At 49.8% G+C, this 15,985-nt stretch overlaps 1 protein-coding gene across 1 annotated transcript in view; it reads right to left on the bottom strand.

The window, feature by feature from the left end:
- Positions 1-15,985, bottom strand: part of PDIA5 (protein disulfide isomerase family A member 5) — a 92,502-nt gene that overhangs the window by 15,084 nt on the left and 61,433 nt on the right. The window contains exons 11-12 of the mRNA XM_046002962.1: positions 12,866-13,002; positions 227-297 (exon numbers count right to left, since the gene is read on the bottom strand). Of these exons, the coding sequence (XP_045858918.1) occupies positions 227-297; positions 12,866-13,002 (208 nt within the window). The remainder of the gene's footprint in view (positions 1-226; positions 298-12,865; positions 13,003-15,985) is intronic.

The raw sequence follows: 15,985 nt of genomic DNA, 5'->3' as shown, positions 1-15,985 counted from the left end.
GCCACAACCTGGCAGAGGCCACATGGACAGGGTGGGAGCAGGATCCTAGAGTCACTCTGCACCCCTCCATCCCAGGTAGGGGCCCCTCCGACCTAAGACATGTGTACTTGGGGCGGTGAAGTGCTGCAGACCTCGGGGAGCCTGCAGGGGAAAGTCCCTGCAGGGATCTGTGTCACTGAGTCTTCAGAGGAAAATGGTGGGGGGAGGTTCAGGAAAGGAAGCTTACGTCTGCTTCTCCGTGGAGGACTTCCGCTGCGCTCTCAAACTCTGGCTTCATTTTCTTACAGTGTCCACACCCTGTGGGAAGGAGAGAAACCACTCCCATGGCACGGAGGCTCCAGTGAGGTCCCCTGCCTCTGTAAGACAGTGGCGCCCTATTCCCAGACACCAGGGGCACCTGAGAGAAAAGCAGCACCAGCGCAGAGGACAGAAACCTTTCCCCTAATCCACTCAGTGCGGGAGGGGGAGGGAGTGCCAGAGGCAAAACCAAAGCAACTACATGAAAAATACTGGCAACATATACATATGTATATGTATATATACCTATATATATATATATCTATATATATATGGGGGTATATATATATATATAAACACACATAGGTATATATATACACATAGGTATATATATATATATCTCCCCATATACATGTAGGTCCTGAGGGCCAGGCACTGCTCTAAGTGCTTCAGAGACTCACAACAGCCCTACAAAGGTATAAGCTGGTATTATCTCCATTTTACAGATGAGAAAACTAAGGCACTAAGAAGGTGGGCAATTGGCCAAGGCCTCCCAGCCCCATGCCACTACCCCTGTCACCGCCCCCCACACTCTAGACAGAAGAGGGTCTGCGCTTTGAGTTGGGAATAAGCATTCCCAGAAGCAAGAATACATTCCAACTGTTCCCACGTGGGAGGACCTATGATAGGACAGGCGCAGGGATCTGGATCATCTTTTCCGAATGCCTCTTTCTTGGTACGAATACTGCTCTGCCCTCTCCTTACCACCATGCAAGTTCAGTAATGTCATGAATAATCAAATATGATACATTAACAAGTAAAGGATCACTTTGATAGGTGACATCAGGACATCTGCAAACAACTTTTGTTTGCATAGAGAGTACTTTCTGGCTTTTAATGCTGCAGGGGCTGTTCAGTGAGGCGGTCCAGACTGGCTCAGGCCCCCACACAGCCAGCTTCGGGATCTTTCCAGACTGGAAGCAGGCTAAGCAGCAGACAGGGGCAAACCATGGCCGCCTCATGACAGGGGCTGCTGTGCGGCAGCTGACAGCACCGCAATTCTCGTAACTGTCTTGAGAAACATGGAGGCAGACAGACCTCCAGGATTAGCCGAGGACACCTCCGACAGCCTCCAGAAGCCATTGAGCCACAGAACGGGCATTCCTGCTTTCATCGGAGCAGAGGACTGGGACAAAAGTGCCTCTCTCTTCCAGGTCATTCCCGCAGAGCCCAGCCGTAGGTGGCACTGGGACACAAACCTGTCTCTTCTGTTGCTGCCCGTCCCCAGCTTCCTCAGTCCCTGCATACCCATCTCTTGTAGGGACAAGGGGTCCACAGTGGCTATGCTGCACCCACCAGGCACACTGACAGTAGAAACTGTAAATGATCATCCAGCTCCCGGGCTGGAGAGCTGCCGAGCTCCTCGCCTGGACAGAGCACTCGGGAGCCATGACATGACCCGTGGACGGAACAGTCCCCGATGGCATCCAGCCCAGGGAGCAGCTACGATTCTCAGCTGCAACAGCATTTTGACCCTTCTCAAACGGGCCCCAAAATGAGGGACACCTATGGGCCTGTGCTCTGACTACAGCCCACTCAGGACTTCATGAACCATAGGGGTGACATGGTTGTCATGAAATTGGGAAACACAAGAATGTCGTTTTCCAGCTAGAAACATCTCATGCTATCACAACCCATTTGTTACATTCTAAGCCACCAGGTTACAAAGGTTTTTTGTTTTGTTTTGTTTTGGTAAGTGGGTTGTTTGGAATTGAAAATGTGTTTTCCCCAATGAAACAATTTCAAACAAAGATTCCTTGCAGATTTTCAGGAACAGCCACAAAACCCCATTTCACAGAATGTGCCTGAGGCACACAGAGCACGCACTGCTACTTCTACTCCACTGACCCATCGCCCAGATGGAAAACAGGCAGCCCACCGTCCGCCACCCGGGCCTCTCCCCACACTTGCTGTAGGCAGCGGCTGCCCACAGTAGCGAATGGATAATGTCTCCTTTGGCTCAGCTTGGGGCTCTAGGCCTTCCTGACACGCTTGAGAATGTAATAAAGCTTCTTCTTCCCTCCTCCAATACTGATGCCAATATAGTCCAAATTATGTCTCACTTCACAGGGATCCAATCCCCTGACTGACTCCCAGATCCCAGGTTAAAAGCCATGGCAGACGAGGCCTGACTCTGAGGCATTTACTTTCCTGGGGGAGTGGGGAGGGCAGAAGAGCACAGAGTCGCCCCATGGGAGTCCAGGCTTGGGTTCCCTCTCACACTCATCCAGGTACTGAGATGTTCTCAGGAAGACTCCACAGACATAACACGGAGTATGTAAAAATGAACTTTTTTTTTCTGGTTCTCACTAAAATAAAAGGAATAAGTCATTTTGGGGGGGTTATGGTGGGGATGAAGGGATTCTAGACTCTTAATGGGGATCCCCCTGCCCACCTACCTCCAGGTGGACAGCTCTCTGCAACCCACCCCAAGGTATCAAGCACCCCACTGGCCTGCTGCTAAGCTGGTGTTCCCTGACTAGGGTGCTGGAGGCTCACCTAACATGAAGACAAGTCGGGAAAAGGAAGCTCACTCCTGGTGCTGATTTGTCACCCAAGAATTCAGCCTGCCCCAAAAAGGAGGAAGTGAGTGGCTTGAGTCAGACCCACTCAACCCAGGAGGCACAAGGGAGAACATCAGGGCAGGCCTAAAAGGACCTGGGCTCAAGACTCCAACTGGCCTCCAAAGAAGGCAGGACAGGCAGGGAGATGTACTCCTGACCACCCTCTCCCCTAAACAGGATATGAATGCTTGTAGTCAAGGTGGGCAGTGGGATGGAGTGGGGATGGGGTGGAGGGAGGACAAAGAAAAGCCATCCATTGCCCCTGACAGAAAAACCGTGATTCCTTTCCAAAATATCCCAGTCAATATGGCAGGACCCATGAAGATGAGAAAATTCACCTTCAAACCTTTATGAGATACTGGACCTTTGGTGTCACTGCCCAGATGAGGTGGCAAATAGATTCCATATCACTGGCCAGCTTCTCTCAGTGGTGGGCCAGAGATGCACTCTGAGCTCGAGAACTCGCTCACTGGGACGAAGGTCTGTCACAGACATAGGAGGGAGAGGTAGAAGATATGCCAGGAAATGTCCAGACTCTAGCTTGCATTCACGCCTCTCTCCTGAACTTCCAGCTCAGTCTCCCAGGACTCTCCTTAAAATAATGAAAGTACTTGCCCTCTGTCCTGGGCTTCCACACACTTTCTTTGGCAGCCCAATGAGACAGACAAGACAAAGCTCCTTAGAGCCAGAAATGGTGGCTCTGGGAGACAAAGTGACAAACGTGGGGCCTCCATATGGGATGAAGGTGGACTTTCTGGCTGGAGTTCCCATCACCATGTCCACACGAGCCCACCTTTTCTCCAAAGTTCTCTTGGCCCCCAGCACCCACTCCTCATCACCACAGCCATGGCCCCGATGGACCAGGCATCTCACACAGTGCCTGCCAAGCTCCGGGCCCTGCTCTGAGTCTTCAGTTCACTCCACCCCACCAAACTGCTCACGCCTCTTCCACTCACAAAGTCCTTCTTATGCATACATTTCCATGCCGGCCTTGTGACTGTTCCATTGCTGCCTTCTGATACTTAAGAGCAGCCAGGACCTCTTTTCAAGACATAAATCAGGTCACACCCCCTCGGCTGAAACTCTGCAATGGCTTCCCGTCACAGGCAGATCAAAATCCAGACCCTACGATGGCCACAGGCCGCACGCCATCAGACTCTCCTAGCCACCAGCCGCAGCTCTGGTCTCCTCCCTCCTGTCCTCCGCTCTGCAGCCTATGGCCTCCTTTCTGTTCTATCAGACCAAGCTCCTTTCCACCTCAGGGCTCATCACATACAGTTACCTGGAACACGATCTTTCCCCCAGGTCTGTGCATGGCTGATCACTTCACATCATTCAGGCTTTAGCTCAAATTTCACTTCCACAGAGAAATCCTCTGACCAGCTAACCCCAACGAGCCTCACGCATCACGTCTCTTCCAATATCCTGTTTATCTTCTCAACGGTACTCAGAACAGTTGGAGTAACCTGCTTCTCTGAACCAGTCCGTCCCAACCAGAGTGGAAGCTCCCCACAGGCTTTGCCATCTGTACGGCTCACCGTCACATCCCTGGTACAGAGGATGACAGTCTGCACGCTTTTTGGATGAATTAACCTCATGGCTGGATGGTTCAGGTTTACACCTGTGCACACAAGGTTTAACTGGGTGAAATTCTTTTGGGGCAAGAGGCCTGCTTGGACCTGAACAGTTGCTGGTTTGACTAAACACTTCTATCTAGCATCACTGGCAGCCAAGCCAGTCACTAGGCATGTCCCCTCCCTCCCCACCACCATGTGTACACTTCTCCTGCTCCTTACAAGGTCTGGAAAACAGCTCTGGAAATCCATCTATGGATGTTGTTCTACAGCTTCTCATTCATACCCTAAACTAGTCGTGGCTTGTGCTTCCACCATGAATTCCCTCAGCAATCTGAACAAGATAGGAAGGCCAAGCAACAAGCTTCTATAAAGAAAGTTTAGGGGAAGTAGACTGGCCAGGCCCCAAAGAGGAGAAAGGTCTGGCTGCGCAAACTTGTCCTCTGCTGGCACCCACCTATTCTGGAGACTCATGGGTCTTGGGTCATGCCTGCCTTGACCCCAGCCCCTAAATCCTGGGCCTAGCCTTCAGGATATCCTGGTGGCATGGGCTGCAGGACATCCAGAAGGGGAGGTTAGAAAGCAGGAGCAGGACTCCAGCCCACTGCGTTTTAATGTTCTGATTGTGATTTGATAGGCCATTAAGTTTTACTGCCCAAGTTCCTTGTTGGGTTTTTATCATCTGTGTAAGTGTGCGGATGCTGATTTTCATGGCCTGGTACAGAGGCTGCACGTCAACTCTTTGAGCACACTCCTTCCTGGCTATCAGAATGTTGCCTCCCGTCAACCTCAAGCTTTCCAATTCCCCTGGATTACATTAACTTTAGATACACCTGCGATTTTATTACAGACCAGCTATGGAGACTTTCCTGGATCCTGGAGCAGGAATTTTCCAGGGAACCAAGATTAATCTGGAAAGCTCCCTTATAGCTGAGCCTCTACAGGAGCCTGGATTTTCCTACCCACATTCCTGCTGCCTTGCCTGGAACCTTGTGAGGGAAGTGGGGCTCCTACAGATGCCAGCAGAAACACTCATGTTCTAACATGGTGACGAGCACCCCCAGAGACCTCAGGGCTCTTCTAAGGCTTCCAGCTGTCTACACAACAAAGCTGACTCATAGATACTCACAAATACTCTGGGGCAGACACTCACATTGACGGATGCTTCCATCCATCATGTGGCCCTCTTCGTGTGCAAAAAGAGAGTGGGTTTTGTTTTCTTCCTTTGTATTAGTGGAAAATATAGATAACAGGCTTTTAAATTTTTTCTTCTAGGCTTCTATCCTAAGGAAATAATCTGACATGTGGACAAATATTTATGCATAAAACTGTTCTCTGCAGTGTGATTTATAATGCAGAAATACGGTAAACAACTTGAACCTTCAACATTATGGAGCTGGTTAAGTAATTTATGGTGCCATTATACAATGGAATATTATGTGACCACAAAAAGCATGTACAGAAAAGCATTTTTAATAACATAAGAAAATATAAGATAATCTTAAGAAAAATGTAAGAGAAAAACATGCATGGAAAAAAAAGGGCTTAGAGAAATAAAATTAAATCCTTTCCTCCCATCTGGCACAACAGAATGAAGAATCCAGATGAATTAAAGAACGAGACAAAAAAAAATATTATAACAAAACACAGGGCACTAGTTTTATATCTGAGGGGTGGATTTCCCGAGCAAGCCATGAATCCCAGAGGTCAAGGTGGGGAAAGTCAGGCTTGCAGAAGGCTCAAGGGTGCAGGTTTTAATCCTAGTTCTACATTTTTAGCTAAGCGACCTTTGGCCAGTTTCTGATGCCTTTCTTTCCTAACCTGTAAACTGGGGATAATCATAATACCTACCTCATAAGATTTGTTATGAACGTTAAATGAGTTAGTGTATGGAAAGTGCTTAGAACGAATGCCTGATCCATAGTAAGTACCCCATAAATATTCTACTTACTATTTGACCACACAAAAGGTAAAACTTTTATGCAATGAAAGGTACTATCAGCTGGCCATAGACTACAAAGGGAACATGTGGAACACAGAAAAGAGATAAATATTACTACCCATTAAGTACAGAGTTCTAGGTCAAGAAGAAAAACACAACCCAGTAGAAAAATGGGCAAAGGATACAAATAGGTGGTTTGCAGAAATACAGAAGGCTGACTAGCACATGAAAGGACACTTGATTTCTCTGAAGGCCAGGGAGCTGTGCACAAATTGCCCTTCTGCCCAGTTTGGCAGGAAGATGAGAGGCTGACAGTGTCCACAGCTGGCAAGGATGCAGGCTCTGTCACACACGGCTGGGGCATGGCCTCTGTCACACACAGCCGGCATGCAGCTCTGTCATACACGGTCAGGGTGCAGGCTCTGTCACAGACAGCCAGGGCGCAGGCTCTGTCACACACGGCCGGGGGTGATGGAACCTTTCTGGAGGGAAGCTGGCAGTATGTATCGAAACTCAAGCACACATCCCGCAGCCCAGAACTGCGGTTTGAGGAGTTAGTCATAAATATTTAGACGTGTTCCCAAATACATATGTTTACAACTGTTCATGGCATTGTCTGAATAATCAAAGGCTGTCGGCAAATGTCTATCAACAAGAAATGATTAAAAATCTGTATCTTGGGGCGCCTGGGTGGCTCAGTGGATTAAGCCGCTGCCTTCAGCTCAGGTCATGATCTCAGGGTCCTGGGATCGAGCCCCGCATCTGCCTCAGCATTCCTGCTGAGCAGGGAGCCTGCTTCCCCCTCTCTCTCTGCCTGACTCTCTGCCTACTTGTGATCTCTCTCTCTGTCAAATAAATAAATAAAATCTTTTAAAAAAAGATCTGTATCTCAATGATTAAATGCTACTTAATGATTAAAAAGACTGAGGTAGATTTATACACCAACATCTACATGTACACAAAACAATCTTCACGACCCACTGCTAAGTGAAAAGAAGCCACAGAACAGAAAGACAGGAGATGATCTAATTTACATAAAGAATAAAAACGAAAACCCTGTTATTCAGGTAGAAGCACAGAAGGAGAAGGTCGTACTGACTGGTAGCAGTGGTCTCCTCTGGTCAGGGGGCAGGGTGGGCAGTGAGGGCTTTCACTGTTTGCCCTACAGTCTTATGTCTCCCTTGGACTTTGGATGGTCAGTAACAAAAGTGCCATTATTATCCTTATGTTATTGGTACAATTAAAAAATTAAAGTGATAGCACGAAGGAGTTTATGGCATGATGGTTACACAAATCTACACATCAGAAAAATAAGTCAGTTAACTATATGCTAATTGAAAAGTCTTAAAAAATGGGGGAAAAGAAACTAGAAACCAAGTGAAAAATGGTTGCTTCTGGATAATAGGATTATAGCTAGGGTTTTTTTTTCTGATGTCATTTATACTTCTCTGTACTTTCTAGATTTTCTACAAAAGTCATATTACTTGAGAATGAGAAGGAAACTAAGAAGCAGAAAATCTGGAGTCTGACAGCAATCTGCCACCAAATCTAAAGGGACAGCCCAGCAGCCTCCAGCACACATTTCTAAGAAAACATCTGGTGGGGGAGGACAGCGCCTGGGTGGCTCAGTCGGTTGAGCATCTGCCTTTGGCTTGGGTTATGATCTTGTGGTCCCGGGATTGAGCCCTACAGCAGGCTCCCTACTCAGCGAGGAGTCTGCCTTTTCCTCTTCCTTTGCCCTCCCCCTGCTCATGCTATCTCTCTCTCTCTCATGCCCTCTCTCTCTCAAATAAATAAATAAAATCTTAAAAAGAAAGAAGACAGGTTGCTCCTCAGGGACACCCTCCCCAGGAGCCCCCCTATGTTCCTTCTGCTGTCCCCACATGAGTGATGCTCGCTCAGGCGGTGTTATTTCAGCGCTGTGACCTCCTCTGTCCCAACGGAGGTTCTTGGAGGAGGAGCAGGTGGATGTTAGTGCAGTAAAGCAAGCAGGACAAGAAGAGGAGTGAATGCATGTAGTCTGACTTTTCTCCTTCAGAATGCCGCAAAAGGAAACAAAAGGCCCGGGGAGCAGCAGAAGTCTGTGTCCTGCTGCCACACCCTTTGTGGACACTGTGTCCTCTGGGGGATCGCAGAGCTGGGTCTAGTGCCTCCTGCACCCATGCCAGGCTCCACACTGAGGGCCAGATGGAGGAAAGGGGGAAGTGCAGAGCGAGGGCGGGCTGCCCCCAGGGCTCTACGGGAGGCCTCAGCTCTGTCCTTGCCCTGTGCAGTGCACACCCTCCTCTCAGAGCCCGCTACTCACAGACTGTCCTCCCCACGAGGCTCAGCCTGATTCTGGAAGGCAAGGTCCATGGGGCAAACCCGCCTGTAAATCTCAGCTCCCATCACTCCCATGGTGTGACCTAGGTCAGGGCTGGAGCTCATGTGCGTGGAGGGGCCCACCCTGTGCTGGGCCTGTGCTTATTTGCTCAGTGACCACTCAGACATCAGGATGTAGAGGAAGCAGAAGGATCCTGTGAGGTTTCTAACCTACTCCAGCTAGAATCCGAGGGGAAGGGAGCGAAGGTGATGAGGCTGAGGGAGCAAGTGGCAGGAAAGCTGGAAAAGATGGGAAAGAAGCAGACCAGTGGACTGCTGATGATATCCAACAATGAGGGGCCCGTGTGCCTTTCCTGCCAAGAACCCAGGAGAGTAGTCCCATGGGCGCTCCATGAAGGTTCTAGGCACGGAACAAAGTAATTTGCCTCTGGAACCTACATGTGCCAGGGAGCAGCCACCCGGTGCAGGCAACAATCAGGTGGAAAGCTGAAGACCCTTTCTCTTCCTGGCCTTTCAAGAGCAGAACCAAGGAAGAAAGAGACATTGAGCATATACTCTGTGCATAGAAATAACAGTGTAAAGAGGGACTGTGGCTCTCTCTGGGAGTCAGTATCACGAGTGTGAATTTTCTTCTCTATATTTTCCCATATTATCCTGTTATAATATGTACATGCATTCCTCTTTAATTACCAGAAAGTCCTAAGAATAAATTCAGCTTTTCGGTTTGGGCCCTACTATTTCAGTCTGTTGGCATCTTCAAAAATCTTACATGCAATTGTTCAATATTTTAGCTAGTTATCCTTTTTCCAGCTCTAACCTTTGGAGATTTAGAAGTGTGTCTTTTTTTTTTTTTAACATATATAGTTTTAACAAAACTGCTGAATAAAAAACAAGTACCACCCTCCAGCTAGAACGAAGCTAGACTCACAGTCATTCAGCACCAAGAAGGTGGGCCACTCCACCCCTTTTCCCTCATCTCAGTCAGGAAAGCAGAGACTCGCTTTTGATAAAACAAGGACATGCTATGAGCCTGGTGGTGTGTATTAAGGAGGGCACATATTGCATGGAGCACTGGGTGTGGTGCATAAACAATGAATTTTGGGTCACTGAAAAAAAAATTAAATTAAAAAACAAAGCAGAACAAAGACATGCTAATTCATCAACCCAGTAATCCTGTCACAAGAAACAAATCAGTGATCCTTCATACAAACTATGGTCTTCTCTGTTGACAGATCCCAACTTGTTTTTCCAACTCTCCAGCATGGTCATTTTCTAAACCACTCCTTGTTTGGTCGGAGATGGAAACCTATCATACTGCTGTGATTTCCAGAATTCACCTTTTATGCACTTGGGAAATTTAGGACAGCATGGCCAGTCTCTGGCCTCCTGATGTCTGTCCTTTTCTCCTGGTTACCCAAACCCCACAAAAGTGGTTCACAACTGCTCTGGATTCCCTGGAGCTCCAGCATGAGCTGCACAGGTAGGCAGCCAAGAGCTCTCTGCTCCCAGCTATCTCCTCCTGGGTTCCGAATCCTCTTGAAAACCACACACAGTCCATCCTTTGCCAGGTGACAGAGCATGCTCTTGGATATGGAGGGACTGTGCAGAGCTAGGACTCAACAGGAAGCTTCACTGCACACTTTTGCCCTGATCCCTGTCCCTGTCAGTCCAGCAGAAATAAACCCACAAAGGTGTATGCGCGTGCGCACGCACACACACACACACAGGGCTGGCCTCATCAGAGAACTCAGGGCTCCTCCCAAGCACACACCCACCAACAGAAGCCTCAGACGTCTTTGTTTGCTAAGTTTGAAATCAGAGTCCCCTCAACAGGGCTCTGTAAGGAGTGCGGTGGCTTTCAAAATATTTATTAATAACAATGACTGATGGGGAAAACAAAAGCTGCCATTTGGTTCCCTGTTCTCTTTCTCTAACTTAGCTCTGAACAACTTCACTGGTTTGTTTCTTGTCCATTAAGCCCTCACTCTGTGCCCACAGAGGCCTTTGGGTGGGGGAGGGGGGAGCGATGAACAAGATCCTTCTGGTTCAGGGAGGGAAGAGCAAGAGTCATGAGGGGAAGAGAAAGGGAGGGACACTACAGACAAGCTCCAGCCCCCAGACCCTGGAGGCATTAGCTCCTACAGTGAGTTGCTCACCACCTAAGACTATAAGAAAGAACACACAAAAAATCCCAGTCTATGTGGTACATACTGTTTTTGGATACCACACAGGATTCTTCAAAGGGGATACACACTCTTCATGCTTAGATGCATCAATCATGAACCCCTGCTCAAACCACTCAGTACTGTGTCAGGCTGCAAGGGACAAAGCTCCCAGGGAGGAAGTGAAAATAGCCAGTCACTACCGACTTCGTCTGTGGGGACAGGGACACAGGTGGGCTGATCCCAGCTCCACGTGCCACGTGACTTCCCACCAGACTGGCTTCTGCCGCAGCTCTGAGATGGGCCTGAGAACACGTGTCAGCTGCGTGCACACTGTGCCCTGCTCATTAGGGCCTGGGCAGAGCTGGGGGTGAAGTGCTCCTAAGGCCCCATCGTTGCCCTTAATCAGGAGGCTCTCCAAAACTTAGCTTTTGGGGGCAATTTGTTAGTTTTCTAGAAATTCAGAAGAAGGGTCGTAAGAAGACTTTACCTCTGGATCTACTCAAGAATTTGGTACTTCTGGGGCACCTGGGTGGCTCAGTGGATTAAGCCGCTGCCTTCGGCTCAGGTCATGATCTCAGGGTCCTGGGATCGAGCCCCGCGTCGGGCTCTCTGCTCCGCAGGGAGCCTGCTTCCTCCTCTCTCTCTGCCTGCCTCTCTGCCTACTTGTGATCTCTGTCTGTCAAATAAATAAATAAAATCTTTAAAAAAAAAAAAAAAAAGAATTTGGTACTTCTCAGAAAGAAGGAGCTGGGGAAATCCTGAGCTTACGAATAGCTCCTGACTAACCAAACCCAAGTGCTACCCCAAGGCAGGGGCACGGGGAGGGGGTCAGTAGTACTACACTTGCGGAGCAGTGAACAATTTGGGCCACTTCTGTGTGACAGTCTCCTTATGTGTAAAATGGGGCTCATTGTCCTGGCCTTGCAGCACTGTGGGTAAGACGAAAGAAGGGGACCCTGCAGGGAGCTGCTTTATCGCCACAGGCTGAAACACAACTGTTGCACACAGATCCCCACCCCTGTGACGATGACCACTACATTCCCCCGCTGAAGGTGGCTCCGTGGACTGGATGGTTATAGCACTGGTCTACAAAGCAGTTATTTCTTGCTTGTTCTTCTTCTTCATAATCTCTTCCCTACCATCACTGGGCCAAAGAGCCGGCAAGAAGCTCTGAGAGAAGAGCACACACACACCCACCCCACCACCCCCGCCACATACGCACCCGTCCTGGGGTTCTGAGGACCCACCTTGCCCACCCATGGGGGTGGGGGATGGGCCCACCTTTCCCAGGAACTCTGCATCCCTGGGCTGTCATCCCCTTGTTCACCTCCACAGGAGCAATCTGCTCCCGCTTGGAAACAAATTACAATCAATTTTCCATTCTTCGTGGGAATGGGGAGGACACTGGCCTAGGAAATTCCTGGGCTGCAGGCTTTCCAGTCATTATTGCAAACACCTTCTACAGCATTCGCACATTTCCCTTCCTTGATCCACTGTGGCTGCTTCAGGCTACGAAACTTTCAGGTTGAAGAGGAAGAAAGACATTCCAGATACTGGGGGATCTGAGGCTCTGGCCCTGGCCTCACCATGCCCTCTTAGCTATTGAGCAAGATACAGGGCCTGCTGGAGGCCTCAATTTCCCCACCTAGATTAGGGGTGATTACTGTTCTAGCTGGTATCTCAGGGCCCTTTCAGTCCTAATTCCTCCAATTCTGGACAATTCGTTTGCACTTCCCAATGTGCTGACTTAGAGGAAGCTGCTCAGGCCCTCCAGGTTGAGGCAAGGAGCCCTGTGGCCTGATCAGGGCACCTGTGCTGTTCCGATGGTGACGTGGGGTGGGCCGTGTGCGCTGTGGGGGCGGGGACCTCGCCTGGCACCAGGGCATCCGCACAGGGGAGGCATCCAACAGGCAAGTGCTCACTGGACACGCATCCCAGAGCAGTGTCCGCCCTATGCTCAGGGAGGAGAGGACGTGGCGGGAGGAGCAAGGTTCCACTCACATGGGGCGTGGAACATGACGAGGACAGAGGAGTGTTCCTTCACAAACTGGTCAAAGTCTTCATCGGTCAGGTGATAAACGGAGCCGCCCTCATCTGCCCAGGGAGTCTCGGGGACCTGGGGCTGTGGCGGCTGCGGACTGGAAGACCAAAAACAGGCAGAGCTCAGAGCAAGCCCAGGGCCTGGGCAGCCCTTCTGAAATCCAGCCCCCTGGCTGTAGCCCCCACGGCTCACATGGCCTATGGCCGGGGCTCACTGGAAACCCCTCAGTGGAGGAGCAGAGGCTGAACTATCTGGCCCTGCCCACCTGGCTGTCCCCCTAGAGCCCCACGGGGGCTTAGCCGAATGTCTTCTTACAAACAGTGGCTTTTAGCTAGAGCTCCCCAGGCAGCTCAAGAAATCCCCCTGCCTCCCAGGAATCTGGGGGTTTGACAGCATCTCAAGCTCTTTCAAACTTCCAACAAACCCGAAGAGAATAAATAACAACAAAGAGTGACCTTTGGCAATGCTCACTGTTGTGTTTGGTTTGGTAGCTCCCCACAGGCAAGGGTGGAGAGTGGGGAGAGGAAAGAACAGGTTGCGGGGGGGAGGGGGCAGTGGTACGCGCTGTGGTAAGGAGGAAAGAGAGGCTGAGTGTCTGAGAAGGACCAAGTCTGGGGGAAGGGGGAAAGGGGTTCCGGGCTGGGAAAGGGGGGGGCTGTCACATGAGTGCTGCAACCTGTTCCCTGACCAGCATGGGAGGATGGTCGTGAGGAGGAAGAGTGGGGGACCAAGGGGAAGCAGGTCAGGGGCACCCTAACCTTGACAGCATCTACACCACATCACTAGTCCTTCCTAGAGTCCAGGAACAAAGCTATCCAGCTCCCCCAGAGGCAGAGAGCTGTAGCAGGAGGAGCCGGGCTTGGAGGTCAGATGCCCACTCCCCACCTGCTGGCTGAAAACCTCAGCAGGCTGCAAGCCACTAGATGCGTCACCAGCTGCTCCAGGGAGAGGCTCGCAGGGTCCCTCTACTGCTCCAGAGGGAAGGACAAGGCTGCCGGGGGCCACAAGCTCCAGCCACTTTGCTGCCACAGGCACCTTTGCCAGAGCCCCTTAACTGCCGTGCTGAAAAAGCCCTTTAGGATGACAAATGTGAAAAGACAACCACGGTCTTCTGTCTTTGAGAGCCTACTGTAGAAAAATGTGTACAGTGTCGGCAGCCAGGGTAGAGATCATGAGTGAGAACATGGCTGACACAACAGGATGGGCCGCCCCCACCGGCTGGAGAGCCCAGGTTCAATGTCACCTTCAGAAGCCCTCGCTGCTGGAGGCCTCAGCAGGGCCTCCTAGGCCCAGGCAGAGAGATGCAGTGGGAAGGGGGCAAACCATTTCCAGCCTGTGTACATGCAGTGTCAGATAGTGCTGGTGGCAAAATCATGCCTTGGGATGAGTCCCAGACCAGACAACAGTCCCAGACCAGCACCCAGAGACCCAGGCTGCCGTACTTGGGCTCCAAACATCACCAACTCCACTTCAGGGAATTTACTGTTCCAGTACAAATGCACACGTGCAACACTATGTACGTTTGAAGCATTCACTGCAGATGGTGTGCCGTGCCAAAGACTAGAACAACGCAGTGCTCACTGGGAGGAAAGGGTTACATAAACTGCAGTCCAGCCACACAACGGGGGCTGAGCATGATAAGGAGGAAAAAAAAGCTCTCGAGGCACTGACGTGGATAGACCACTGGGACACACAGAACAGGCCACAGTGTACTAATTTTTGCATAAAGGAGGGAGAGATAAAAAATAGTCATCCATATTTGCTTGCATCTGCATAAAGAAACTAATCAAAGTTGTTGCCTCAAGGGGGGAGGAGGTAGAACAGGATGAAGAAAACCAGTGAAAGCGAGACTTTTCAATGTATAATTTTCAAGTATCTTTTAAAGAATTATTTTAATTAAGTGAATGGAATCTATTCAGAAATTAAAATAACTTTTAAACATCCTATGAGAGCACAGAATGGAGAAGCCACGGCTTAGATGCGGTACAAGCATATGAAAGCGCCTGAGAAACTTCTAGTTAAACACAGAGAACACACTCTAAGACCACTAAAATAACAGAACAGGACTTAAAAAACCTAAGAACCCACAGGAGCAAAAGGAACAGGAAAGAAGATGATGGTGAAGAAAGGAAAAGAGGTCAGTGCAATTTTAGAAGCTAGGAAAGTGACCCTGCAAAACAGTGGGCAGAGACCTGAGGCGCAGATGTGGACAGGGGCCCGGGGCCCGACAACCACACCAGGAACAAAGGCGAAGGCTCTGAAGGACCCCAGGGCATCGCCCCTGGAAGCAGGGCCCCAGCAGAGGCTGGAAACAAGGGCATATACCAGAAGCCTAAGCAGCTCGGCCCTCAGATCCTGGCCCTCAGGCTACCAGCCAGGTGAACACCCCTCTCCCACCCAGCAGACAACTGCTGAACTTTCTAGAGAGGATTGCAAAGCTAGGCATGGTGGTAAGAGGGCTCACTGCAAAGAGGACTGAGTAGACGTCTGAAGCCAACCACTATTCCTGACTTAGGCCTTTCACAATTTGTGTCCTTAAGACCGGGGCGACCTCTGACTGCTCCTCACTGAACAGGCAGCACACACTCAGTGAATGCTTTCTGAATAGATGATGGAATGTGAGAACAGTTGAAGGAACTGGAGGCATTTAACCTGGAGAAGAGAAGACGTAGGCAACACACCAGCGATCTTCAAATATTTCAGACTGCATCAGAAAGAGAAATTAACTTCTCTGTGGTTCTGAAGAAAAGAAGCAATGCCACCAGGTGGAAGCTCCAGAGAAGGAAACCAGTCACCAGAAGTAAGACTCTTCTCTCTACAGCAGACTCACAGGACGCTGGGAGTCAGACGAGCTGGGTTTGAGCCCCCTTTCCTCCATTCACCAGCTTCAGGGCTTAGGCAACCAACTTGACTTCAAACATCTACAAGACAGTGTATCTGGGGGTCTTTCTTTCCCTCTTTGCTACATCGAGACAGACAATGCTCCAGAGTAAGATACTTTAGAAATGTGTAAAGTCCTACCTGCATGTTCCTAGAGATCATTTATATGAAATCCAGAAATTGTTCCAGCAGGAGTAGAT

The sequence above is a fragment of the Meles meles genome, chromosome 4 (genome assembly GCF_922984935.1).
Source record: "Meles meles chromosome 4, mMelMel3.1 paternal haplotype, whole genome shotgun sequence".
NCBI lineage: Eukaryota > Metazoa > Chordata > Mammalia > Carnivora > Mustelidae > Meles > Meles meles.
This window is presented reverse-complemented; position numbering and strand designations above follow the sequence as displayed.